Raw genomic sequence first — 26,939 nt, forward strand, 5'->3', positions numbered from 1 at the left:
GATTTAGCTAGTAAAGATAAGCTTCTTACAAATATGGGGGTGCTTCCTGATTTGTTTTTCAACAAATATATTTTCAAGAAAGGAAGTCTTTAAGCATACAAACACCTGGTATTCCGGGTAGTGCTGCCAGATTGATTTAGTATGTTGGAAGAGCATGCAATGGAGAAAACTACTGGTAAAGGTGCAAAGAACCAGAACATTTAAGCTGGAGTCACCAAAACTCAGAAATAAGAAGGCATAAACAACAGAAGTGACAAGCAACAAGTTTAAAAATAAAATTTGTTACTAATAGGACAGAGACCGAATTGTGAAGGTAAAAGTGTTGTAAAAAAATCTTACATAAATAAACTAGAGCATTTGGAGAGGCTGCAGACCTCAAAAAACAACACAAACAGCTATGAAATTAGTAGGAAAGTTAATGTATTTAAATGGCCTCCAGGCACAGTAAATACAGCTTGGTTGGGTATAGCACAGGACAAGTCATCCAGAACTGAGATCCAGGAAAACACCTAAAAAAAAATCACAGGATTCCCACACTTAAAGTGTGGCCAGCTGCACAGCGTGGACCAAATTTAGCATGCCCAGGAACATAATGAAATTGAAGTTTTTAAGACATGTCTATGTATGGCTAGCAAGAACATGAAACTAGGGGAGAATTGGCACATAAATCCATTCACAAATAAGATGCATTTTTCCCCTAAGCAAGGTGTATACAAGTAAAGCTGCTGCACTTCAGTCTCCCTTTCTGTGTTGACGTAAATCAACACCTAAAGGTGCCCAGCTCTGGAGGCTCAGTTGAGACTGTGCTTTGCTCCTGGGCACAAGGCTCAGTCGTCTCTCTTGCCCACTGCAGGTCCTGGGAGGTGTCTGATTTTCTAGACCTTGATCCTCACTTCAACTGTAAGGTCATTGCTCTCGCTATCAAATCAACTCAGCCTTTGTTCAGGACAGGTACTTATAACTTCTGCAGAATTTCCCACTCCCACACACAATCCAGGAGACATTCTGTATAAAAGATTTATAGCCATCCTTTGTACAGCAACACAAGGTTACATAAAAGCTGAGATATGCAGAATACAAAGCAGGTGAGAAGCACACTTTAACTTGTAGGTGACACAATTAACACTGAAAATTCAAGATTATCACTCAGAAGTCTAGCGCTTCAAAAAAAAAGAAAATGTGGGCTTTTTTCTCAGCTGTGGCACAACTTGCAACACTAGGAGAGATCCTGGCACTGCTCCATCAATGAGTGTTTGAAGTTGGTTTCACTAGGGCCAGATTTCATCCATTGCATGTTGATAGTAACAAGACAAGCCTCAGCACGATGGGTGCAGTTTCAGAATAGCTTTACATGAATCTTAAATATGAGCTGCCCACAAAAGGGATCCCCCATGACTCAAGCTTCTCATGGCCCTGCTGCCACTGAGAGCCAGCCTGGGGACCTAGAACACACAGCATGCAGCACGGCCACAGGGAAGCAGCTGGCAGAGCTCAGGTGGAGGAGCAGGAATGAGCTGCCAAGGCCAGCAGGATGGCAGAAAGTTCTGATCAGCTGCAGTTTCACAACCCATTGCCTTCAGTGACAAAACCCTCTTTCTGGGTTCTTCCTCCAGCCTCAGCACTTCTGCCTTGTGTGGAGTTCACGCCTCCCTTCTGCAGACACAACTGCTTTCCAGTCTGCTCTGTAAGCTCCATCATAGAAAAAAGAAGCATTTGAGATGACATCTTTTCTGGAGAATACATTTAACCCATGTAAGTTCAAAATAATCTGCTTCTGGCATGGCATCACACACATTTAATTCAATGCAACCACAGAGAGATGCACTGCAGCACAGGGATGGGCTCCGCTCATGCAAGTCTCTTGCCAAGGCCAACACACAGCACAATTACATGCTAATATTCTCAAACAGTATATATGGTTTTTTCATATTATTATTGTAACAAAGATACATAGCACTTTCTGCTCTTTGGATAACATCCTGCCTTACACAAAATTTAATTTCTGGGGAACCATGTAACTGAATGAGAACTGAGAGATACAGAACTGTTCTTGGGTTGCAAAGGAAAAACTTGAAAAACATTATAAAGGAAGGAATATGTCACATAGCTTTAATCACCTAAGACGTGTAACTGGAAGCCAAGCTAGTATCCCTGTAGGAAGTGAAAGGAAAGTGGCATTTCCCAAAAATCACTCAGTCTTTTTCTCTCTGCTGCTGATCCTGGGAGCAGAGATGATCAGCAAAGCCTAAATGCCTCATGTAAGAAGAATCCTCTCTAAAAGTCTGAACACACCTGAGAAAGGGATAAACAAAACCAAAATCAAAAGCACCTTTCTCTGTCTATTACCTCTAATGATCAGAACTAGAAATTAGGATTTTGGGAGTGGCAAAGGTCACTACACAATCAGTAAAAAAAAATCACAGTATAAAGGAAACACTCAAAGACACAAGCAATTTATTTATAAAATATTTCTTTTGTAAATAAAAGGAATAATAAAAAAGAGGAAAAGGCAGAATGATTTATCCCTTCAACCAAAAGCCTAAAGTAATTACATAATGCTCCTCTAGAAGCAAAAGCTGTATTCCATACATTACCCCCAAAATTAAAATCTACCCAGAAGCCTGGGCTGCAGTCTGGCTGCCCAACAAGGTCTGAAACTACCCAGGAGATAGACTTCCAGGCAGCTGTGGTACAAGGACAGTATCACTGGGGCCCCTGCCCCACAGGACAGAAAAACATCAGCGGATGACAATAGCATCCCAGCCACAATCCAGCCTCACACTGTGCTGGCTCTGTGAATCTCTGCCCCAGAGTGAAGTCCATGCCAGGACCCCATGCATCAAGGCATCAAGATCTGTTGTTACCTCTACAGCATGAACAACAAAAACCATGACCCAAAAGCAAACAAGCCACACCAGGCCTAAAAAGACAGGTTTCACTAGGCTTTATTTGCTGAAGCCCAGCCCAGCCCAAAACCACAGAGAAGCAGAGAAGAATCAGCATAAGGGAGCTAGAGGAACAAAGAATGGACTTTGGCTCCAGCACAAAGCTTCTTCAGCACTCAGTTTTCAATCAGTGTACTGGACATCAATAATGCTGCCTGCCCTGGGAGCCAGGTGCTGGGCCCACCTCCCACAGTCCATCACCACTGCTGAAAATACAAAGACTTTTGGAGGTGATGCACACATTTTCTGTAGGAACCAGCTTCATGGCTGGTTACATCCCAAGGCTTCCATGTCATTAACTGAGTTAGAAGAATCTGGAGCACAGCTAGTGAACACAGAAATCAGACCACACTCCCTACATGACAGGTAGGGTGTGAAAAGCACTGGCCCTGGGGATGGGAGCACTCCACACTTTGCTACAGAAGTTCAGCCCCATTAACCTCAGCAGCTTACAAAGTGCCAGGCTGAGTGGCAAGGACAGGAACTGGGTATCCCACCTGGTGCAGCATTTGAGCAGTGCTCTGGATAGCAATGGCTTTTAAGCATTTTCCTCTTCCTCTTCCTTCTCTTCCTCTGAGGCTTTATTGAGATAAGGCCAAAGGAGCCATGCAAATGACACTGGCAAAGCTGAAACTACAGTCCCAGACACCTCACCTCTCTGCTGCTGACGGTACAAGGTGCTGCAGGCTACACCACACTCAGCAAGAGCAGTGAATAGATCTTGGGCCAGGGGAAGTAACTCAAGTCTGTGTTTACTTAAGAATAGTAAAAATACCAAGCACTTGAATATTATCAGTATAAGGCATCATATAAATGAAAAGGGTGGAATTAGACTCTCTACATCCTTCCAGATCTCCTCCAAAATTTCACAAGGGCACACCTTCTGAAGTAACAATGGCACACGTTGTTACTGGCTTTTGTAAGTTTTAAATTGTTCCCACAAGAGGCATTCCCACTAAGCACTTGAAGATTTAAGTTACCAAGAAACAACCAGCAGCTGCTTTGCTGGGCACTAATGCATCTCTGCACCACTCAGAGCACCAGGGCAGTGAAGCAGCTCCAAGCCTCTCACCAGAGCAGAAAACTTCTGCAGAGCAAGTTGGGAAGTCTTGTGACACAGCTGAAGGACCTTATGGCCGAAATTAAACTCTGGCTTGTAAAGATTTGAGCTGTTTAACTGCCTGCTCGACAGTTTGCTCTGTAGCAGCATTTTAAAGGGGACACAGAGGAGCCGCTTGTCTCTCTTCTGCTGCCCAACAAGCTGCAAACAGCTGGTTGTGCTGGTCAGAACTCATTTTGCCCATTCCCTCAGAAAGAAGAGGGATGTTTGTGCTGGGGACACAAAGGCTGGTCTGTTCAGAGCTGGCCACAGCACTGGCTGACACGGGCTGGCGTCAAAGGGGGAAGGGTACAAACACAAGGGTTGTCCCATTTCCCCAAAGCAAGTTCCTAGCAAATGTCACCATTTCAAAACATTGCACTCTGAGAATACTTGTGTGAAGTGCTCATGGAAATCTCAACTGTGCAAATTGGAGTTTAATTTGTATATTCAACATTGCCACTCTTCAAAAAGAAGTTAAACATGGCTACGTGTTTCCTAGCAGAAAAAGCTATAATCTGCAAAATGCTGCTTCTCTCCTTGGCAATCGCTACCATTTGCTTGTTTGTTTTGGTGCAGCATAGGGAGGGAGGGAGGAACGATAATAAAAACATGAACACTTTTTCTCCTCACCTTGAACGGGGACAGGCTCAACAGCAAGCAGCTTTATATAGTACAATCAGCACTCGCATGCCCACAGGAGAAAGAAAACAAAGTCAGGGCTCTTCATCTTGCATAGCCTTACCCAAACTTAGCTTTGAAGAAATCAACATGAAAGATATTATATATAGAAAGGTCATCCTCATCTATGCAGTTACAGGATCAGGACATGGACAAAGGAACGTATACACACTAATCCTCAGCCTACACGTACCTGCAGAGCAGGTTGGAGCATTCTGCCTGGCCTTGCTGCCTGCCCATTCTGCTTCAGCCTACAAAGTGGAGTATGTTCACTTTTGCTTCGCAGGTACTCCCTTACTTTCAGGAAGTACCTGTGCAGGGAAACCATGGATCCAGCCACAGGACAAGACAGCTGTAAGGAAAGCTGGTCTGAGGAGTTCTGACAGTGACTCCATGGCTCCATCCCCTTCACTCTCCTACCATACTAAACCCACCTACTATACTGAACAGGGATGTGGTGGGAGGTGGTTCTGGGACAGAAGCATGTCCAAAAAAAGGTAAAGGAGCTGATAAAGAGTCGAGCACAAGTCTTATGATGAAAGGCGGAGGGAGCTGGGGGTGTTTAGCCTGGAGAAAAGGAGGCTCAGAGGAGACCTTATCACTCTCTACTACCGCCTGAAAGGAGGCTGTAGCAAGATGGGGGCCAATCTCTCATCCCAACTAGCAAGTGACAGGACAAGAAGAGATGGCTTGAGGTCATGGAGATGGCCAGGAGAGGTTTAGATTGGAGAGTATGAAAAATGTCTTCACAGAAAGGGGGCTATTAAGCATTGGAACAGGCTGCCCAGGCAAGTGGTAGAGTCACCATCCCTGGACATATTTTAAGATGTGTGGATGAGGAACGTAGGGACATAGTTTAGTGGTGAACTTGGCATCACTGGATTAACATTTGACCTTGATGATCTTAAGGGTCTTTTCTATCCTGAACAGTTCTGTGACTCTGTAAGCCACTGCTGCCCCCAGAGCAAGCAGAATAACAGGTCCTCTTTTCTCCAGCCTCCTTGGCCACTGTGGCTCATACCCAAATGTCCTTCAGCAGGACTATTCAGAGAGCTCAAGCTGTACCACAGGGGTGTTTCCATCACAATTGATCCCCAAAGGAGTCAATGCCAGGGGCACTGCAGCTGAAGTGCTGTTGAATCAGATTTGCTTTTCTTTATTCTATAATTTTTAAAGGAAATAACATTCAAAAAGCATGTTGTTATTATTGCAGAGCTGTGTCTCACTTGACTTTTCAGAATCAGTTATTATACTTTAACTGGGTACTCTTCATGTAATACTGTAAGAGATTTCTTTACAGCACTCTCCAAGCTATGATTACAGGTTTAACATTACGGCTTAGCTTCAACTCTCCATGTTTTCTAATGATGCCTATATTTAAAGGAAAAAAACCCACAAGGTAACTGTGTTGCATTCCAGGCCTGAAGACCTCAGGGCTTCTGCACTAACCCAAATTTCCCTGAGACCTCAGACAAAAATACAGCAGGCTTGCAGCTTCAACCTTCCTGTGATGATACCAATTCTGTCACTTTTCAATCATACTGTGATTGAAACTGTGGCCACAGCTTTGCACCTCTTCAGAGATAAGGAAAGCCATCAGGTTTGGCTGCTGGCCAGGTAGCCATCAGCAGCTGATGGAGCCTGCTGGAAGCAGAGTTCATCCCCAGCAGGGATCTGACAGTGCTCAGACCCACAAAGCAGCCAGCCGGGATAAAGTCAGCAAGCCAAGGTTTTGATTATGCAATTACTTGTTCAGCTACAACTGCAGGTTTTCCTGCATAATCAGGCTGATAAACATCAAATTTTTTCTGGTGTTGCCTCGCATCCTAAATAATGTAGTCAGAAGTCAGAAAGGAGACAAATGATATCCAGAAAATCCAGTGGAGAGGAGCATTGTGTTGTTGCATCAGGGGCAAGCCATGCAGAGACTTTGGGCTTGGTGTACTCTGCAAACCCAGAACACCTCTGATGACTGTCACAGTCTGACATTATACACTGCAATGGCACCAAGGCAGTAACAAACTCAAATTTCTCCTGGAAAATCATATGCATGGACAGTTCTATAGAGGGGACATGAGGACACTTACAAACCTCATGTTCAAACTGAAAGGGGTCAAATTTCTCCTGGATGCAGCTTTTTGGAAAAAACACAACTTTATAAACCAGCCTCCACCTGAAACTACATTTTTGTTGTCTCCACAAACAGTGACTGCTTTCTGCTCCAGTGAAACATTATTTTTAGTGTGTTTCTACTCTTGAAGAGGTCAGAGCTTAGCTCTGAACAACAAAGAACACATGAAACCTGCTTTGAAAAGCTGTTGATACAGTATCTGTCACCCTGGAATTTAAGAGATAGCATCGGGGTTTGTAGAAGAAACATTTTGATACTTTCTAATTTGATACAAGAGCCCACAATTTAGGCACAGGTGCGACTGTGCTGAGCTATTCAACCTTTGTGATTAGCACAGAACTGTAGATAAAGAAACAACAATTGTTTAATCAATTATTATTGCACAAAATGACTGAACTCGGAGCCTGAACTGTTGCCACATCTATTTTACAAAGCTTTTGCTCATCGGTCCTCGAGGGATTGGGAAGGGAGGGAAGACAAACCTCTGAGGAGGCAGAGGATGGAGCAGGTTTGCTCAGCACAGCAAAGCACCAGGCTAGCAGAGGCTCCAGAGAAAGCTCAGAGCAGAGCTTTCCAGCCAGCAGAAAGCCAGCCAAGATTCACCCAGTCAGGACCAAAGATCTGTCCATCCTGTTTTAAAGGGGAATTAATACAGGAAGTATTGGGGAAAGGATAAAGCTGCATCAGCCGCTTTTTTTCCCTATCAGTGATTTATGTCATTACTGCTTGCTAGAAAAAAATCCTAATCCCATGGAAATTAATGGGAGAATTCATGCCAGCTTGAAGAGGAGGTGATTTTCACTCCCCCACCTCCTGCTCTATGTCCACTCCCCTTCTTGGCGCTCTCTAGCAGAGGGCAGGTTGTCCCCACCAGCCTGGCCATCACCAGCTCCCAGCCAGAGAAAACCTGACAAGGGACAGCAGGCTCTGGGTGGGGAACACAGACCCTGAGAAACACCAAAACTGCAGGTGCAGCCTCCTGTAAAGTATTCCAGCAAATAAATCAACCCCAAGACTCTTTCAGTGCAGGTACAATTAAGACTCTATTTATTTCTGTTTTCAAAAAACAATTGCCTTAATCTACACAGCACTGACGATAAACAAATTCTGTCTTGGATATGAGCAAATGCATGTACAACATGCATGCAAGCTGTATGCGTGTGCCCACTTGCACCTTGTGCCCATCTAACACTGCTGATAGACACTTATAGCCATGCCCACACTAGGGCTAGGTCAGCTCTCTAATTTAACAGTTGCATTTTAAGGCATTCCTAAACCAACATCAGCCAGTGCAATAGTTAACAGAAAGAAAGCAAAGAGAAAATAAACTAAATAATATATTGCATATTTCCCCCCCTCAAGAAAAAAATTCACCCTTCATGGTTTTATGAGCACTTCTTGATTCCTTCACATATAGAGCTCTATATGAAGTCTTTAATACAGCAAAAGTTAAAAAGGCGGTGAAGCCAACTTAATTTACAGCTGCATTGAGAAGATAGTAAAATTACACCTAGAAGAGCTATTTTATGCAAGTTTTAGAGACTTGAGAAGTCTCTTCCTCATGTCCTTCTGTATTCAAGGTTTCCACTGTGAGTTTCAGAGAAACAAGGAAGCACTCCCCCAGAACTATGACTAACTGAAAAGATCAAATGTAAATGTCTTACAGGAATTCATATAATGTATCACTTGTGACTTCTCTACTGGAAGCCTGTCTGTCTCGGCTCACACCAAATATACATCCTTATCCACTTCACACAGCGTGCATATTGATAGAAAAGTAACAGAACAAAGTGATTAAGGAGAACAGCATATCTAAATTTTCCAAAGGACTGAATAAATACCTGCACTTATTGAAACTATGTATTTCAACAAAATAGGAACAAAGTACTGCGTTGAGTTGGTCAAAACTTCTTGGCTATGAAAATTTCCTGTGATAAACGTGATGTGACTGCAAAGATTTTCTATGAGGAGATGGTACATTGGGTAATTCTCTGTTATTCCACATAGAAAATTCTACTTATAAAAGGTTTTAAACGCAAGTTCAAATCAGACTTTTGAAAGAAAATTGCTTTACTTTTAGATATAAAATGCTATTTCAAATTGAAACATCACAAAATTTCCCATAGAAACCTCTGTGTTTTCAAGTTAGCCCTTCTTTTCTTCCCTCAAAAACCAAAAGGTATTTGTTCCTCAGTCTTTTGTTAGGATAGTGAACCTTGAAACCTCTCTAAGGTCTTAATACTATTTATGCACATAGACAAAAAGCTCTGGCAGTACTTGAACAAAAACTCAAGCATTAAATACTAACATTTCAAGGTATGCCTAGGAAGGTTCAATACTAGCAGGAAGGTTCAATACATACATAAAACAAGATCAACACAGAATGATCCTAGCAATGCAGTCCTTACACAGGCAAAGCCCAGAACCTATTTCAGTTTATTTTTATTGGGTGTAATTTATAATATGCCCAAACTCACTATTTATTTCCTCAAAGCTTCACAAAGTGCTGCTCTTTTGATAGTCTATCCCACATGTTTATTAAAATAGATAGAGTGAAAGGGAAACATAAAACTGACAGAGGATAATTTTTAGTTTCAGGGATATTTTATATGCCATCTCTCAGAACTTCAATTTATGGCTCTCCTTAATGGAGACTTTCAGGGTTGATTTTAATGTGTTAAGTGGAAATTCCACTGGTTTGTTACTGCAATGCTTTCTTTATGACCTGTCCTCACACATCACCTAGGTCTGGCTTATTTATACAGACAGACGTTCACTGAACGACAGGGAACTTCTTAAAACTAGTTGCTTTCACTTGCATTCTTCCTGTATTAAAATGTTATTTGCTTTTATGGACTTTTTTGGCCTGACACTTCTCCAGCATTTCATAAACATAAAAAAGACTGAAGTTACTGAGCGGTTTTTTACCTCTTTCAAGGCAGGAATAGAGATTTCCTCCTCAGAGCTAGAGGAGAGCTGTGTCTTACAAACATCCTAAAAGCATCACCCTGCAACCCAGCCATTACTCCTGCAAAGAAAAGGGTGACAAAAGCCATGAGAGCAACAGTGGTTTCGAGCTTATTAGCTGAGGCATCTGCAGCACCTTTAGGTCTTTCATCAAGTTTAAATGCTGCTTATGTCACTCCTCACTATTGTGCTCAGGACTTCAAAAATCTGGGCTATGTTAACTGTTTGACTGTCCATTTACCTGAGCCTCTAAAATCTAGAAGAGTTTAAATTGGGCAGAACACAGCAGTAACACCTGGAACTCTCAATGAGGAGCCTGTTATCATACAAGTCATTCCAGCTTGAAGCTTGCTTCCCTTCTCTTGCACTAAGCACTTCTTCCTAACTTTAATACGACAGAGCTCACAACCAGCCACAAGTCCAGCTCTGGAAAAGTCTTCCCAGCAGTTAGCTACAGAGCCAGAATCACACAACAGTTAAGGCTGGAAGGGACCACTGGTGGGGTCATCTGGTCCCACTTTCCTCATAAAGCAGGATCTTCCTAGAGCACATTGCACAGGGTTACACCCAGATGGTTCCTGAACACCTCCAGTGAGAGAGACTCCACAACCTCTCCAGCACTGAGCTAGAACAGCCTACCACGACATGCTAAAAGCAGAGAGACCCAATGGGTAGCAGGATCAGCTCAGCCTCTCCAGACCTGCAAAGCCCCAGCAGCCTGAAGTAGGTACAACCATGCTGGCCCTAAGCACATATGGAGGTTAAGCACCAAACAAGGAATACCTGTTGATGAGACTCTTCATTGCAGAAGTATGAATATAAACATATCTTATGGCCTGTGTCTCTTGCAGAAGTATGAATATAAACACATCTTATGGTCTGTGTCTCTCTCCCCAGGTATGTATTTATGTGGCAGGAATCCTGCTGGGTTTCTGCAGACACGTCTCCATCCCAGCCACACATCACTAATGGAGGAGGAGGGTGGGTACCAGGAAAATATACCACTGCACAAGACAGGATAAGTAGGTTAAAAGGGATGGGGAGTTACCAGCAATAATGTGTTTTTTGGAAAACAAATGTAATTTGGAAACCTTTTCTGTGTTCACAGCAACTTCCACAAAAAAAAAAAAAAAATCAAACAAACAAACAAAAAGAAAAAACAAAACCCCACACAAACAAACCAACCAACTGAATAAGAATCCCCAAAAAACAACCAAGCAAAATAAATCAAACATAAACCTCACAAAGAATTCAAGCAGCAAGTGCTGAAAGCAAATCCTGCTCACCTCATTCCTGGAAAATACTTCTAAAATTTCTACAATTAAATACCTCATTTGGCTTCACGTCAGCAAGAGAAGGATCCTTCTGGCTTCTGCCTGGGAAGAATAAGACCAATGGGAAGCTGCCTGCTATAAGGGAAATCTCATCTGCCACAACAATCCTGCCAGTCCCTCTACCAGCTCTGTCTTTCCACACTGTTTCATGGGGACTAAAGCCCAAAATCCAGGATAAACAGATTAAACTTTCACTGTCTGAGTTAAAACTATTAGCTTAAAGCAGCCTCATAAGATACACGCTGGATAACTCTAAACCTCTCCAGCATCTCCATCTTCACACAGCTGTCTCTTGCTCCTCTGGCAGAATCACAGCCAATGGCAGTTAAAACACACATCAGTATAGTAAATCATGCTGGAAATAGCTATTCTTGAAATAATTCAGACTAAAGTGGAGATATGTTATTTCCATGGTGTAGCTTTCCATGCTCTCTCATAACTTCTTGATTATGCTAAAAGCCAAAATAGGTACTGCACCAGCTGTATATGCCTATGGCAAATGGAACATAAAGCTTAACTAATGGTCCCATTTCCCTGAAAGGGCACATAAGGCTGATAAATAGTCCCAAGAGGTCATGTTATCTGTTGGAGCAAATCAGGTAAATTGTATCTCCTTTGCCAGAAAAGAATTTATATTTTGATACTGTCTTTTTACATTTTATTTTTATGTTATATTTCTAACTTTCCAATACTTGGAAAAAAAATTCTGTTTCTCAAGCACTTACAACATACCAGGAATTTACCATTTTTAAGTCTGCCATTAAAGTTAACAGAAGCTGTTCATACAGATGCACACACACGTGTTACTCACCTGAGGGAGCCTTGAAGCTGCCTCACTGCTCAAATACATGTAATCTTTAGAAGGCAATATCCCAGAGCAGTGGGGAATAAACAGCCACAGCTTTAGTTTTGATGACTTCTAGAGCTGTGCCAAGCACAGCTTCCAACAGTTCAGCAAAAACCTGCGTATCATTTTTAGAAGGAGTGTGCTGTTATGTTAATAATTTCTAATCAGAGACAGTTTTTCCACATCTACTTTTCTGGCTCATTTCCTTACAATTAAAAACTCCATTTTACCCAACAGTACAATACAGATGTGCTGCTTTGGCACTGCCCTACTTTGTTGTGCCCTTAGCATATGTGCAACGAAGCCATAACCAGTTCAGTAGTTCAAGTTCTAGACAGACAAAATTAAAGCCAGACTGTAACAGAAGTGTACAGTAGCAGCAGTCAGAAATCCGTATCTGCCAAAGAGTTATGTGGAAATTATGTCCCTTAATTGAATTTATGTGAAGGAACAAACTTAACCTAACAGCAAGGCAATATCTAGTGTTGAAGCAATCTGATGAACTAGTCACAGCTGATTAAACCTTTTTAAGCAAGTTCACTAACTTATGTTCTGGAAAAAAGTATGTTTTCATTGCTAATTGGATGATGAACAAACCAATTTTGTCTTTCCCCAACCTCCCCCGCAAGCATACTTTTGTGTCCTAGTTCATACCTCAGAGTTGCTGGACTCTGAGATGTTGCAAGATGCTGGATGTCATAATTTCAATTAATCCTCTCTCCAAGAAGTGCAAGGTAAAGAAGATTGAGCTATTAACCATCTTTTAAAGCTCAGAAATGTGGTCTCATAGAGCAGCTTTCCTGGTCGTGCAAAATAGCTGACATATCTATTTAGGAGCATAAAGGAGGCTCACAGCACACCTTCCAACATGCAGCATGAATGACAAGTAGCACTCCATGCTTCTATGTACTTTGTAGCTTCTCAAAGACTTCTCTAGCCCAAATCAGCCACATCTCACCGTGAACATCTTCAAACTGCCTCTTTGCTTGCAATGAAACTTCTCAAGGCATGCACCAAATGCTGCCATTCCCCTGATGGTCCTTCCCATCTCTACAACAAACTTCGTGCCTCTGCCAAAACAAGACAGTTTATTCCTCCTATTCCAAGTCCTAACTGTTTCCTGATCTGCAGTGCTCTCCCTGCTTGCTCTAAGAACAGATGACCTGGCAAAGACCCTCAGCACAGACACACCTTATGCTGACTGAAGTATTTTTCTCTGCTTGACAGTTAAAAGTTTGGAGAGGTGACATAGCTGAGCCAAGTGAAGCCCATTTCACACCAGCTACAGCTGCTGTAGTGACAGCAGTGTGGGGCTGGGAGGGCTAAAAGAAGAACCTGGCTCACCTCCACCCACCATGCCAAGGCCAGCAAAGCTGTTTTCTGTGGTCTACCAACAAACTTGATATGATAAGTTGCTAAAAGACTTTTTGCATGAAAAAAGAAATAAAGATTTTTTTTTTCTAGAAATAGTGCTACCACCCCTTCTTCACCAACTATTTTTCTGAGATGCTTGAAGAATTGTTTCAGACTTGAAAAGCCAGAGTCTTCCACGCTGTACTGGGGCAGCTTTGTTCCCATCACATTTTGTTCATTTATGCTATTGCTCTCTTGAACTACTGTTTCCTCCAATTTCCCTTCTACTGAAGTAGCTGTACCAAGTCTAACAAGTAGCCATGGCAACATAATCTTGCAGAATAAAGGACAAAATAATCCTATGATCAGAAATCTAAATTAGAAAAATGGAACGGAAATAATGTGTTCTTAAAGCCTGGAAGCAGAGTGACTACTTTTACAGGTTACAAATAAAAAGGGCAAACTCTCCAATACTTATGAACTCTGAATGAACACAAATAGATGCTATACTTACAGCCAAATTTACAGAAATATTACTAGCAGGGCAAGTTCAACACCATGCATTACAAAACCAGTGAGATTAAGAGAGTAAAATAAAATTAAAAATCATTCCCAGTTTACACATGAAACCATCAACCTATTGGGATCAGCATCTGAGTTGGGTTGCCCCAAATCCAAACAGGTTTGAATTATGGACACTCCTCATCAGCTCCCTCAGGACAGACATGCAGTTAGCATTTCTGACCCAAACCCCATGGGCAGCACGGGTGGGAAGAGGCCAGTGCCCCTGGCATCACCCGTGTGAAAATGACTTTCTGAGAGGGTGGCACTGGCCTTCAGTGAAAAGGCACCTGCCCTAGCAAAATTAAGACTCAAACATTGTTTTATTAACCATAGCAGAAGCCTTCACCTTTCAATTTTACTCTCATAGTTTAAAGATTCTTCAAAGAGTTATACTGAGATTTCTATTTAATTTTCACAAAGGAATTACTGCTGGGATTGTAATACATGTTTTTTTTCTTTTCTAATGACACTTAATGTATGTGCAATTGAATCCCAGGTCTCTAGACATATTTAATTTTCTTAAGCATCCTTAAGGAGATGGTAGTAAGTTGCTTCAATAGGGCTTAGTATATGATTTCCAGGATGAGTGGGTTGACAGGGCACCCTGCATTTGGTCCAAATAACTCCAGGAAAGTGGTGCCCACACCTCCCTGATTTTCTTTTGAGCAACTAAGAAAGAGAACTCATACAAGAATTACTGCAAAGAGGACGTACTGATTTTTATCTGTGAAAAGTGATACAGACTGTCTGGACTGCTAAATTAGCCTGTAATCTAATCTAATCAATGAAAGACACATCAAGTGTTGCTACTCAGCCTTCACCATCAGCTGCAGGCAGGTGAAACAATCAAAACTGAGATTCTCAGGAATTGCTTAGACCTGGAACTTCTAGAATAAGATTACCTGCTCCTTTCCCTTTCAATTTCACTTTCAAACTGATCTGTGCCAAGGGCAGCTACCTGAGTCAAATGTGGTACAGCTTCTAAATATAAAGCATTTCCCTACCTGCATATTTGCTGGCACAAAAACTCCCCTCCCAATCTCCCCCCTCCACCCAAAATGATAAAGTGTTTTGTCCATACATATACAGGAAGTATAAAGAATAACTATGCATAGAATTTGCAATCACTGAGATTTACAGCTCTGACCTGACTGTAGTAAGTAGTTATGTCACATGTTAAGTGCCCTGAGTCTCACTTTTCCTCTACACTTGCAGGAGACACACATTTTGGATAAATACTGTATTTTGTTATCCCTCAGAAATCTCCTGTTTCAGTACTTTAGTGAAAGAAACATGAAAGCATAGAGAAGATTGAAAACTACAGCCAACAAGAAGCCCATACCTATTTTACACTATTTCAACATGTAATTCACACAGACAGGATTGCTTTGCTTCACCCAGAGAAAATTTAAAAAGGGTAGGAGGAGGAGAATCCTTACAATACTTACAGAAATATTGTTTGGAAAATAACACATTATAACTACATTGTAACTACAGTCCAAACTGCATCGTGCTTATTCTTACCTTGCTTTAAAGCTATGTATCACTCCCAAGAGAGCCACAGAAGATGACTATAGTCTACTGTCCATATGCTAAAGTTCACTGTTCAGGGGGGCTGCCTCTCTGTGGGAAATTTATGCAAACCCAGAAAGGCTGCCAAAGCCACTTCTCCATGGACCTTGCAATTGTGTTAACTGGGAATCATTCAAAACCAATAAAACTCTAATAACACTAAGAAGATGCTCCTTTTCCCACTATGTACCTTCCACCACCATTACTAGTTCACCCACACACATTAAATAAGTTAGGGAAAAACACCCTGCAGACAGAGAGCAAAAATCACTAATGCAGGGTTGTTTTTTTTCCTTTGCATCCCAATACAGTATCATGCAGGGGGGTCCTGCTTGATATTAGCACAGACTACTTCAGTTTCTCATTTTTTCACTGAACTCATAGAGAATACAAGTAAAGCACAACCAGCTTGATTACAGAGCATGCCAAGGGACTGCTCTTATCCAGGATGCTTTGATAAAAACAAACACCTTTTGTGTCTTGAGAGTCACTTGAATGTAATGTGCTTCACACAGCACAAGAGGGGCTGCTTGATTTTCCAAAGTGCTTATTTAAGAAGCCCAAATTTAACAGAACCACAGGGAAATTATATGTACAAACAATAGCTGTCAGGATAATTTTAGCTTCCTTCCACACCTGCAAATATGTATTGTACAAGGAGGCTGCCTTGTCTCTCACGTAGGGAAATTCTCTCTGCTCCTGAATGCTGGTGAGAAGCTCCATCCTGCTGTACTGAACATCTGAGAAGCCACTCAGGGCTGACAAGCCCAACATCAGGGCTATCCTCAGCCCTGCTACCTCTGCCTGCTTTGCTCCCCATACCCATACCCAAGCTATGATGGAAAGCTCACAGGAAATTAAACCCTGCAAGCAAAAGCAGTTCATCCCTGCAGATGAGGAGACAGATTTCTCAGGGCTCAAGTCCTTCCTCACCATCACCTTTATCTCCTCTTAAACCTTCTGCCTTAGAGCTCCGCCTATGGCAGTATCACTTGTTTCCTTAATTCCCTTCCATTTATCAAATTATACTGGATTTAAGGCACCCTAGCCAACTCCACAGACCACACCTTTAAGAAGGAACTTTAGCTTAGTAGGTGGATTATACACGTGAAGACTGATGTCCTTCAGGAATGGAAAATGAGAAGACAGAAAATCCAGCATGGCTATCAAATTAGTTAGAGTAGGACCTCTGCTACCAGGCTTTACAGCTGTACCCCCACACCAGCACAGCTACTGCTGCTACACCACCCCTGGCTCTTCAGCAAATCTCTTTCCACCAGCTCAGAGATGTGATCAATGCAGCAAAAAGGGCAAGTGTAAAAATGAAAACTGCCTGATCCCTTCTCCTCGCAGACCTTCCTCCTCCTGCCACCCACCCAGGCGCCAGCCCTGCCTCCCGCAGCGTGCAGAGGGCTGTGGAGGGATTTTCCGCTCCCTTCTTCCCCGCGCAGGCATGCAGGAGAGACTACAGTTTAGTGCTGAGCTGGTAAATGCCTCATTTCACTGAGCAAGCAGTTTTAGGCAGGACACTACATAACAGCATTCTGATGTTGGGTGTATTGAGCCACATCTTCCCTGCCATAACCTCTAGGAAATACTCAACCATAAGACCCTTTCCAGGAATGCACAATGCACTGGGCAATACTCAGAGCCCTGCTGCACCGTGAAATGTGCCTCTTGTGCGTCACACCTTGCCACGCCTTTGCAAATTCGACTTTCCTGGGCTTGAAGTCACAAACAAATCTCAGAATCTGCCTAAAAATGTAAATCTTACATTCTGGCCCTGGAAACACATGCTGGCTTTGCTCTGTGAATTGGAGAAAGTTGCACAAGGGTCTTGCCCTGCCCTACCACAGACTGCTTTTTGCCATATATAACTCTCTAAGAACTCAGGAAATGGCAAATTCCTATTGTCTGGATGGAAAGGAAAATCAAGTGTTGCCCTTTAATACTTTAAAGGCTAAAAAGAACTTTTGGATTTTCCTTCCTTTAGTAATAAAAATACCATATTAGACTCTGCTGCTGAAGAATGAGCTTCAAAGTGGGCAATAGAACCGCAGAGAATTGTTTTAAGTTGCCTGTTTACACAAGCCATTTACACAAGTAGAGTGGGTCCCCGCTGAAGGGAGCAGCCCTCCCAGGCAATGCCAGAGCCAACTCTCAGCTTGGTTGCTCTGCTGAAATAGCAAGAGAAAGGCAGGACAAAATACTGAGTGCAGCGTCAGAATATTTTAACTCTGCTTAGAAATGACTACTGAAATATACACTCATTTTACAAATTACAAATTCAATTGCAGAAACAACTACTGAGGCATGTCAGCACAGAGCAAAGATAGCTGTGTTGTCAAAAGGAGTGAAGGAGAGTCCTTCACTGAAGCAGCTTCATTTTCATCTTCTCTCCTAGCCAGAAATGAAACCGAGGGATTTTAAAGACTCATGCAGCAGCACTGTGCTCAGGTGCTGCTGCTGCAGGAACTGCACAGAGAGAAGGAGACTGTTGCAAGCACTACACACATTACTCATTAGGTCACAGCAAAGCTCAGCCATTACCTGGTCTGCACCCCAGAAAGCCCTTAAACTGCACAACCAAATCAGTGATAAAATTTAGATGCAACAGCCTCACTTCAGACCGCCCAGAGAAGTTCATATGAATGCTTCAGAGGTATATCTGTAATCAAATCAGCTGCAGTGAGGAAAGACAAGATGCACTTTGGTCCTGCATTTATTGCAGGACACAGAGGGAGAGGAGACACAACTGTCCTCAGCTTCTTAAATCCTCATGGGGCACAAACTCCTTCAGTTTTCACTGTCCCGTGGACAGAAAAGAGTTTGCCACCACACACTACTGCAGAATGTATTTTCTCACCTTCTCTCCATTTCAAACTTTTTCTGTAACTTTGTGCCATAGTTAGTTGCTCACGGCTGATCCTCAGCTGCACCTCCCAGCCAGCAGCAGCACCTCTTTTGCTCCTCAAAATAACCACCAAAGAGACACACGTGAAAGAACGTGTGGTACCAACAGGGCTACAGGTACAGTGAGGTGGGAGTGCCCGCGGCTCGCAGGAGAGCGATGGCACAGGGGAAGGCAGTGCTGCAGCATGCCTCAAATGCCATTGACCTCCGGTTAAATGAACTTCTGGGCAAATATGTAATCACTTTATCAAACACACGCCAAGGGCATTTCTGAAGCTGTTCATTCTCTCAGGTGGAGCAAGTAAATTAGTCCTTGTGAGAAGACAGGGATTAAACGCCTGTGCACGCCTCTCTCCCTATGAACTCGTGGTCTGGGGGAACCTGGCTTCGCTTCCACTTGCTCCCCTCCCAACATCCATCCCGTTCTGGGAGCCCACCCTCCCTCCACGTCTCCTCCACACACACCAGAGTCTCCTCTTTTCTCCGGGCTCAATTTGTAAGGGTACTTTTTACAAAACTGCTTCAGTCACCCTTGAGAAAGGAAAAGGCGCTGCTTTGCAGGGATGGCTGATGTGTCCGTGAGGCACCGCCAGTTTCATTCAAACCGCTTTGCCCCCACCTCCCATCCCTGGTCAGGAGTAGGATGGTGCAAGGAGGAACTGAAGAGAGGGTGGTGTCGGGCGTTTCGAGATGACTGGGGCAAAGTCACCCAAGCCATTCCCTTAATGCCATGGGTCACTGGGGGGGGGTGGTGTCCTTTACTGTGTAACCCCGTAACCCCTCCTCTCACAGTACCCAACTCTCCCCACCTTCTTGGGCTGAAAAAACGTGAAAACGTCCTGACGGCAGATCCAGAAGATCCTACACCCTGCAGGAGGATCGGTCAGGCTCCCACCGGGAGCCTCAGCCCGGGAGCAGCCCCGCCGCGACCAGACGGGACTGCGGAGCTCCGCCGACCGCGCACGGACCGCGAGACTGCGCCGGCGGAAAGTTCAAGCCCGGCTGCCCGGCATCCCGCTTGCCCTTCCCGAGGGGCTGTGTCCATAACGCTGCCGTCGGGGGTCCCGGCGCGGCGCGGGGTGTGAACTCTCTCCGCTGGGAAGACGCGCGGAGGAGCAGCACGAGATGCGCGGGGTCACCCCTGTCCCGGGGCAGCCTCGCCCACAGCCCCACAGCTCCACAGCCCCCGCTCCGGGGCGCGCAGAGCCGGCCCGCCCCGCTCCCCTACCTTCCAGCAGCACCTCCTTGCCGGCCCGCTTGAGCGCCTGCACCGCCTCGTCGTGAGTGGCATCCCGCAGGTCCGTGCCGTTCACGGCCAGGATGGCATCGCCCACGTAGAGCGCCTGGGTCTGGTCGGCCGCCAGCCCCTTAAAGATCTTGCTGATGAGGATGGGCATCTTGTTCTCCTTGCCCCCCTTGATGCTGATGCCCAGTCCGCCCAGCTCCTGCTTCAGCACCTTCACGCAGCGCTTCTTGTTGGAGATGGCCTCGGGCACCTGCTCGGGGGGGTCGGTGAAGGCGGTGCGCACCGCCGCCGGCCCCCCGCCGCCCTCGGCCCCGCGGCACGCCGTCCCATCGCCGCCCAGCCCGTTGTGTGCCGCGCCGTCGGGGCGCTCCTCGCCGCTCAGCACTAGCGCCTCGCCGCCCAAGTTGGCCAGCACTTTGTGCCAGCGCTCCCGCACCAAAACTTCCAGCCAGCCGCTGCGCTGCGCCCGGCCGCCCCCGCCGCCGCCCGCCGCCGCTACCGCCATCTTAGGAGCATGCTGGAAGCGCCGAGTGAAGGCACCCCCGGCTCGGCACGGCTCGGCACGGCGCGGCACAGCGCGGCGGCACCGGACTTCAGCCGGGGGGCGGCAGCTCCCGGCGCGCCGGGGTGGGGCGAGCGGCCATGGCCGTCCCCCCGGGGCCGCGCCGGGGCGGGCGCACCTGGTGGCACCGCCCGCGGGGCGAGAGAGAGCGACCGCGCTGTCCCGCCTTGCCGCGGGGACAGCGCGGGACAGCCTGGAGGGGCCGCGGCTCCCTTCGCGCCCGGGCTGTGATGGCATCTGGCGGTGCCAGCCCCGCAGCTGCCGTCTGCAGTGGGTGTAGCGGGGAGCTGAAGGAATGCAACGGCAGGGAAGAGAGAACGAAGACCCAACTCTGTTTTTTTCCCAGGGATTTTTTCTGTAAAGTGAATTAAAACTAACGGGTGGCCTCAATGTAGTTAAATTAAATACATGAAGCTGTATGGAAGTAGAATACGAGGTATTTAACGGCTTTTTAGGATGGAGGTATTAAGTGCTCGTGATGGATACTTTTGCACATTTTGGAATTGTTTTCTATGCCCTTCGATTACGAATTTTAAAGCCTCATGGAGGCCAAATTTCCCATTCTGCAGGTTTTCCCATGCTTTCTTCCCTCTTAGGAACCAACAGGTGCCTGGCAAGGGCCTCGAAGCTCCAGCCCAGGGATCAGAGAGAGCAATGATTTTTTAGGAGATGTCCCCAGCAGGCCTGGAAATGCCACCCCACAGCATCTACAGACATGAAGCACCTCCAGGATTGCCTTTCTTTCTGCTCCTTGCAGAGCAGCTCTGCCTCCTTCCTGGAGCTGGACTGAAAACTCCAGCTGGAATGACAACTCCAGCAGTTCTGGACCGTTTGGTGTACGTATGAACAACACTTTGTGGAGGTTGGGATAGCCAGTGAAGTTAGTATCATTTTGGCCATGTGAGTAACGTGGGTCCCTAAGTGCCACATCTTGCTCCTTTTTAAAGTCATGCCATTCATTTCTGATTCTGGGGCTTTACTTCCAGGTGCACATGCATGCCCCAGGTTGATGTGGGCTGGGCAACTTGGAACTTACCTCCTCAGCATAGAGTGGGACCTACATATGGGATCGTCCTCGGACAAACTTGTCTTGGTTTAGCAGGGTCTCTCAGGCCATACTGCTTGCACTAAGCTTCCCTCCAAAAGGCAGCAGAAGGAGGCCTCAGTCCTGCTGCATCTGCAGCCTCCCCCAGGCTGTGCTTGGGTCTCTCCTCCCAGTAGGAATGCAGCCCTGCACCCACAGAGAGCGGGAATCCACAGGCAATGGGTTATTCAAGGATAACGGGTGGGTGGAGAAAAAGCAGATGGAAGAGAGGTCTCTTCATTTCTCATGTTAATCAATGCAAGGTGAAAAGCTATAATTAAGTTTTCAGGGCTGTGGATCCAGAGTGAAAAGAAGCATGTCCCGCTAAACCTGAACAAGGCACCTAATCCCTAGACAGGAGGAGGCTGCAACACGCCCTTTTCTCCAGCTGAATCCTCCCTTGCTGATTTAGGGAGCTCATGTACAATATCCCAGCTGTTTGGGTTGGTGGGTTTTTGTAGATCCTGTTCCCAGGTGCAAAGTATAGTTAATGAACGTGCTCATTTGGTTCCAGCAGCTTCAGGTAGGTGAGAGAAGGCTGAGAGGGAAAATACAGGCTTGCAAAAATCAGGTGTTACAGTGACAGTTGTCATAGCACTCACATTCCTGTGTAGCTGCAAGCCCAAGTGACCAGGCCAAGTTATAAATTCAGACATCTGTTTCCCAAGGAATCAGCTCTTACTGATTATTTCACGTGTCTTCTTCATGAAGTAATAAAGGATCAGTGCTGCTGCTAATGGAAATGTATCTTTTTTAAGAAGTTCCAGAAAATTTACAAGGAAGAGAGAGATATTCAGGTGGTTTCTGTCCTGTTGTGCAAAGGTAATAGAGAAGGGAAAGTAAATGTTTAATTCCTCACACTTGTTCGGCACACTGTGTGTTTGGGCCGTGTTTGCTGAGTGTGTCTGGTGCTCCAGTGGCATTCCCATGGAACTGGTTTGTATAGACAATTGCACTGCACGTATCCGAGAGCTGTGCTTGTTCCAACTATTTTCCTTTCCCATTCCAACAGAGGTAAATAATAAAGTTTCCCAGGGCCAGCATCTGAGCTATGGATCCCTGGTACAAAAAAGACTTTATAGCAGCCTTCACTGCTTCCTTCTCCCCCTTTCTGCCCACCTTGGATCTGTAAAGAAAAGAGAGGTGATGTTTTAGTCTTGAAAATAAAAGTAAAGATAGTGTAAGAGATGCTAAGGCACAGGCCCAAGGCAAACAGTGTTCCAGATTGTCTTTCCTCCTGGAAACACTGCAATTGATACCTGATGTCTGTGTTCCCTGTCCTGGGAGTGCAGGCTCGTAATTGTATTTGTGTACCCTGAGTCTTTGTACACCCCAAGAGCAACTTTGGGCTGCTGAACTGATGGTGAAAAAGTGTCTTGAGACTTCTCTGCTGGTACCCCATCAACATGACTGTCCTCAGTCCTGCCTCAGGTCTGCCAATCACACCTGCAGGGTTAGTTTCTGAAATCTGGGTTTATGCAGCAGGAGCAGAAACAGAAGATAAAAACAGGAGTTTAATTGGGTGTTCAGCTCTTGGATGCTCAGGTTTGCCACAGATAAAATTGTCACTCCAAAGTCAGGTGCTGGTCTCAGTTTCCAGGGCATAGCAGAAAGTAAACTCCTAATTTCAGCTACAAACTTTTCCTGACAGTTTTGTTTCTGCCATTTTCTCTAAATACCCACACTGCAATTGCAGTGTTCAGTGTGACTCTTTGCAAGGAAGTCAGGATGCATGGTGGGATGAGCAAAGCACTTGATACTTCCAAGCTTCCATCTCTAATCACTAGAAAGGCTTTCAGCACAGACAAATCTGGGCAAAACTCTCTCTCCATCAGCTGTCCTTCTGAAAGGGTTTGCTGTGAAAAATGGAGTCTTTCAAACCAGTCAAATAATAATCTTTTAATGTTTGTGTTTTAGCAGTGGGTAAATGCTTGAACTAGATTACTGTCCCTTTCACTCCTGCTGAATAAACAAATTTTTAGGCAAGATAATGCTAATAGCTGCTGTTGACCTGCAGGGGCCTATGGGCTCAGCTAAAGTCGAGGGCCTAAATGGAAGAAGCAGTTCAGTGAACTGGAAGAACTCAGGGCATTGAAAAACACAGAAGCTGCTTCCCAGGACAAGGAGCACCAAAGCATGTCCAGGTCATAAAATGCAGCAGGGATGTCTGAGGAACTGCCTGGGTGTCCAAGCAAGATCGAGGGATTTGGGGTCTGTGTGTGCGTGCAAGAACAAAAATACAAGGAAAACTGTGCAGAAAGGGCTGTAGATGTGGCATTGAGATTGTTCTTGAGGCTCAGCTTTACTAAAGAGGCTAATGGAGACAGAATGAGGACACTGCCTGTTATTGGGGTTTTTTCCCCCTGTTTTCAGGCAAAGAGGTCAGTGTTCCCATCTCATGTAAATAAACTGTCCTCCTGATAGCAAAATCATTAGAAAGCCACATATGTACCACTCACACAGTGGTGCAGGGAACATAGCTCCCACTCCCCTCACAGGCAGAGGAGGTAAGGACATGAGAGCCTTTCTATAGCTGTGGCTTCTTTATGACTGTCTGTGCTTTTCTATAGCAGAGGTGTAATTTTTGAAGGACTTTTGGGACATGCTCAAACCCTTTTAACATCTCATTTTCCTTCCTTTTTGCATTATCAGTGTTACAACAGCTCAAAGCCAGCTCAGCCAAAATTCCTTTAAATTGGAAACAGCAGGGTTGTGATCCTTGAACATGTTTCAGAGGATGGAGGTTGGACAAAATCAGGTCTAGATAATGACGTTCCCATCTTGTTACCCTGACACCGACCAGCTCAGCAGACGGATCTGGATAGGAAGGAAGTCCAGTGTCAGAAGGCCAGTGCTGGAAAGCCGACAAGCAATGAGAAAGCTGGAAGGGAGTTCAGCTCCTTCGGTGATCCCAAACACTGCAGCAGCCAAGTTTAAGTTCCTTTATGAGGAACATGCCTGAACTACTCATTCCCCCATGGCAGCCCCTCGGGTGTCTATGCCTGATGGGATGCAGCAGGGCAAACTCCAGCCCTGATGAGATATCCCTGTTGCACGGTGGGGGATGTCACACGTGGCCTGTGTCATGCCTTCCAGCAGGCATTGTTGGTGGAGGGCAGGCAGCCCACCTAATCCCCAGGAGTAATCCTCCTTTCCTCAGTGCTGAGGGAGCCTTTTGGCTTTAAAATCAGCATTCAGCAATCATTGCTTGTTGGAGCTGGTGGGGTTACAAAGATGTCAAGAATGCCTGAAGATCTTCATAACCTGGAGGTAGTATTATGGTTTATTTTCCAAATTACAAAAGCATTTGTTTTTCTTTCTCTAGTTTGAAGCTATCCAGGTTTTTCCACACATCATGGCATTTGAAAATAAAATGAATGCATAACTGTTTGCCAGCAAATGCTTTATGCATTCAGTTTTTCAAAGCAGGAACCTACTTGTGTGTACATGAAAGAAGTATGTGTGTGGAATCTCTATGTGCACCTACCTGAGTCACATGTCAACTAGGCAAACTGAGCAAATGTTCCCACAGCCATGGAGCTATGGGCCAGGATGCAAATGTCTCCCTTGTGCAAATACAACTCTGGCACAAGGAAATGCAGAAGCAAGTGCCAGAAGTGTTCAGTGCACAGATCTGAATCTCGTTCCTCCTACCATTACAATGTCTTCAAAATAGACAGGATCAAGCTCAGAACTCTCAAAACTTTTGCCATGACTTCAATAAACTTTATGAAAGAACTAAACTCAAAAGTCTCTGTACATAAAGTTTCACAGCTACACTGTTTACACTATAGTAGAGTTTTTCCTGGTTTTGTGTCCTTCACTTGCTTTGCAGATCTCTTTCAGTGCATTAGTTTCTTAACTTTTCCATTCCAAGTTACTTTGATCCTTCAGTTTCTTGAATTAGTTTTTTATCTCTTGCATACTGATCTCCCTCCACTCTAAGCTAAGCCCAGGATGTTTTAAATGCCAAGATCAGAGGTTTGCATTGCAGTAATTCTTGAACATATAATAAATAATGAAAAAGGGGGTGGAACTCCAGATATCATCCAACATGTTTCAGCTCTGGCTTTCATTTTCATCAGAAACAGGTAAATCTGGTTGGGTGTCAAAACAGCAACAACATTTTTTGCCATCTTGTTCTTTCCTGGTCTTAACCTAGTGGTTTTTTAATGTTGTAGAGGTGAGGTGTGTCATGTGTTACAACCATGTGGTCCTGACCCTACAGCCCAGTGACTTCATGCCCATGTTGTCAACCTGTCAAATCCTGTATGTTCCTGCAAGTCTCACTTGGAGGTGTCCCACCTTCCACTCCTCTCCTGCCATGATTCCTGTGAAGCACACTGTCCACAAGGTCTTTGGACTTTTCCTGCCCTGGGATCCCCTGCGGTATTTTCTTCTCCTGCAGTATTCACTGGACATCTGTGCCTGCAGCCTGCTGCCCACAGAAGGAGAGAAGCTGGCTGCTGTGCAGGTGCCAGAAGTGTTTGTTTCCTTTGTGCAAAGTAGTTCAGCTAGAAATGCCACTTTGCTCCAGCTGTACTCTGTCACAGGTGAAATAAGGTCATTGTCCTTCTTTCCATGCAGCTCCCAAGGCTGTAAATCAACCTGTTAGTGTGGTGAGAAACAGAGATGGTTTGTTCGAACAGAAGGGAAATGAAGAGAGGAGTCTTCAATTTGGAAACAGGTTCTTCTCCAAGATTGGTCCTGCAGAGATGATGCTGAACTCACACTGTGACATCAGCACAAGTTTGTCTCCCAAGATTATCCTCAAGCCCAAGAGAGGAAAGTGTCATGGCCATGGCCCTCCTGGTTACCAGAGAAGAGCTCTCTAGGAGGTCTCCAGGACCTGAGCAAGACTCTCCTTCCTTCGTGTCCTTATGGAAGTAACAACTTGATACTCCAAGTAGGAGAGATTCTCTGTGCTTCAGAAGCACCTTGCTTTCTCATTGCCATCACCAGAGGCCAAGGAGGTCAGGCAGCCCCTTTGAGCTCTGCGTTGTGGCAGTGAATGTGAGCTTCAGACCAGAAACTGGGGTCTTGCTCCCTCCCATGGCAGGGCAGGACCTCATCAGAGGGGAGGTAGTGGATTTCCCAAGAAACACCTTGTGCTGCACAGAAAGCCTGCTCCACCAGGAGATGAGAGAGCACAAAACTGTCACTGGAATTTTCACCTCCAGGTCTTCTTTAATACTATTATACTATTTTGGATGTGTTTATGGCATTGCCATTTTTTTGTTTCCTTTTTTTGTTTCACTTTTGGGCTCTGCAATGGCTTAGTTGCATCTCTTGCTTGAGTTGATATCTGTGCTAGTTGTCTTCTCACAGCATTGTAAATCAGGTGTAAGTCTAGGGAGGACAAGGGAAGACTGATCTCAGAGAAATGAGAATCAGCCTCACTATATTTTTTATTCTTGGATGGTTCTCTTGTGCTCTAGAAATAAGACACAAAGGTTCCACAGTTAATGAGGATAGGAAGGAACCATCACAACTGGGGGATTGATGACAGACCAAATTATAAGGCAGGTCTAGAAAGGAAATGTTGAAAGTGTGTTCTTATTTTAGTGTGATCTGTCCGAGTTAGCTTTCCATTGGCAGAAATTACCTGAAAGAAATGCAGGGGCAGACTCAAGCAAGGCAG

The 26,939-nt window shown here is 44.9% G+C and overlaps 1 protein-coding gene and 1 long non-coding RNA gene across 2 annotated transcripts in view; both read right to left on the bottom strand.

Annotated features, from left to right (window-relative positions):
* Positions 1 to 20,262, bottom strand: part of SNTB1 (syntrophin beta 1) — a 111,778-nt gene extending 91,516 nt beyond the window's left edge. The window contains exon 1 of the mRNA XM_085053481.1: positions 19,635 to 20,262. Within this exon, the coding sequence (XP_084909607.1) occupies positions 19,635 to 20,157 (523 nt within the window). The 5' untranslated portion in view covers positions 20,158 to 20,262. The remainder of the gene's footprint in view (positions 1 to 19,634) is intronic.
* On the bottom strand, positions 7,070 to 15,432 carry LOC146442380 (uncharacterized). Its single transcript, XR_014850240.1, has 3 exons — positions 11,110 to 15,432; positions 10,607 to 10,827; positions 7,070 to 10,471 (listed from the first exon to the last, which is right to left on the bottom strand). It is a non-coding gene; the product is annotated as an uncharacterized LOC146442380 (long non-coding RNA).
* Positions 20,263 to 26,939: the final 6,677 nt, after the last annotated feature.

The sequence above is a fragment of the Lichenostomus cassidix genome, chromosome 2 (genome assembly GCF_008360975.1).
Source record: "Lichenostomus cassidix isolate B80296 chromosome 2, HeHo_3.0, whole genome shotgun sequence".
NCBI classification, from domain to species: Eukaryota; Metazoa; Chordata; class Aves; order Passeriformes; family Meliphagidae; genus Lichenostomus; species Lichenostomus cassidix.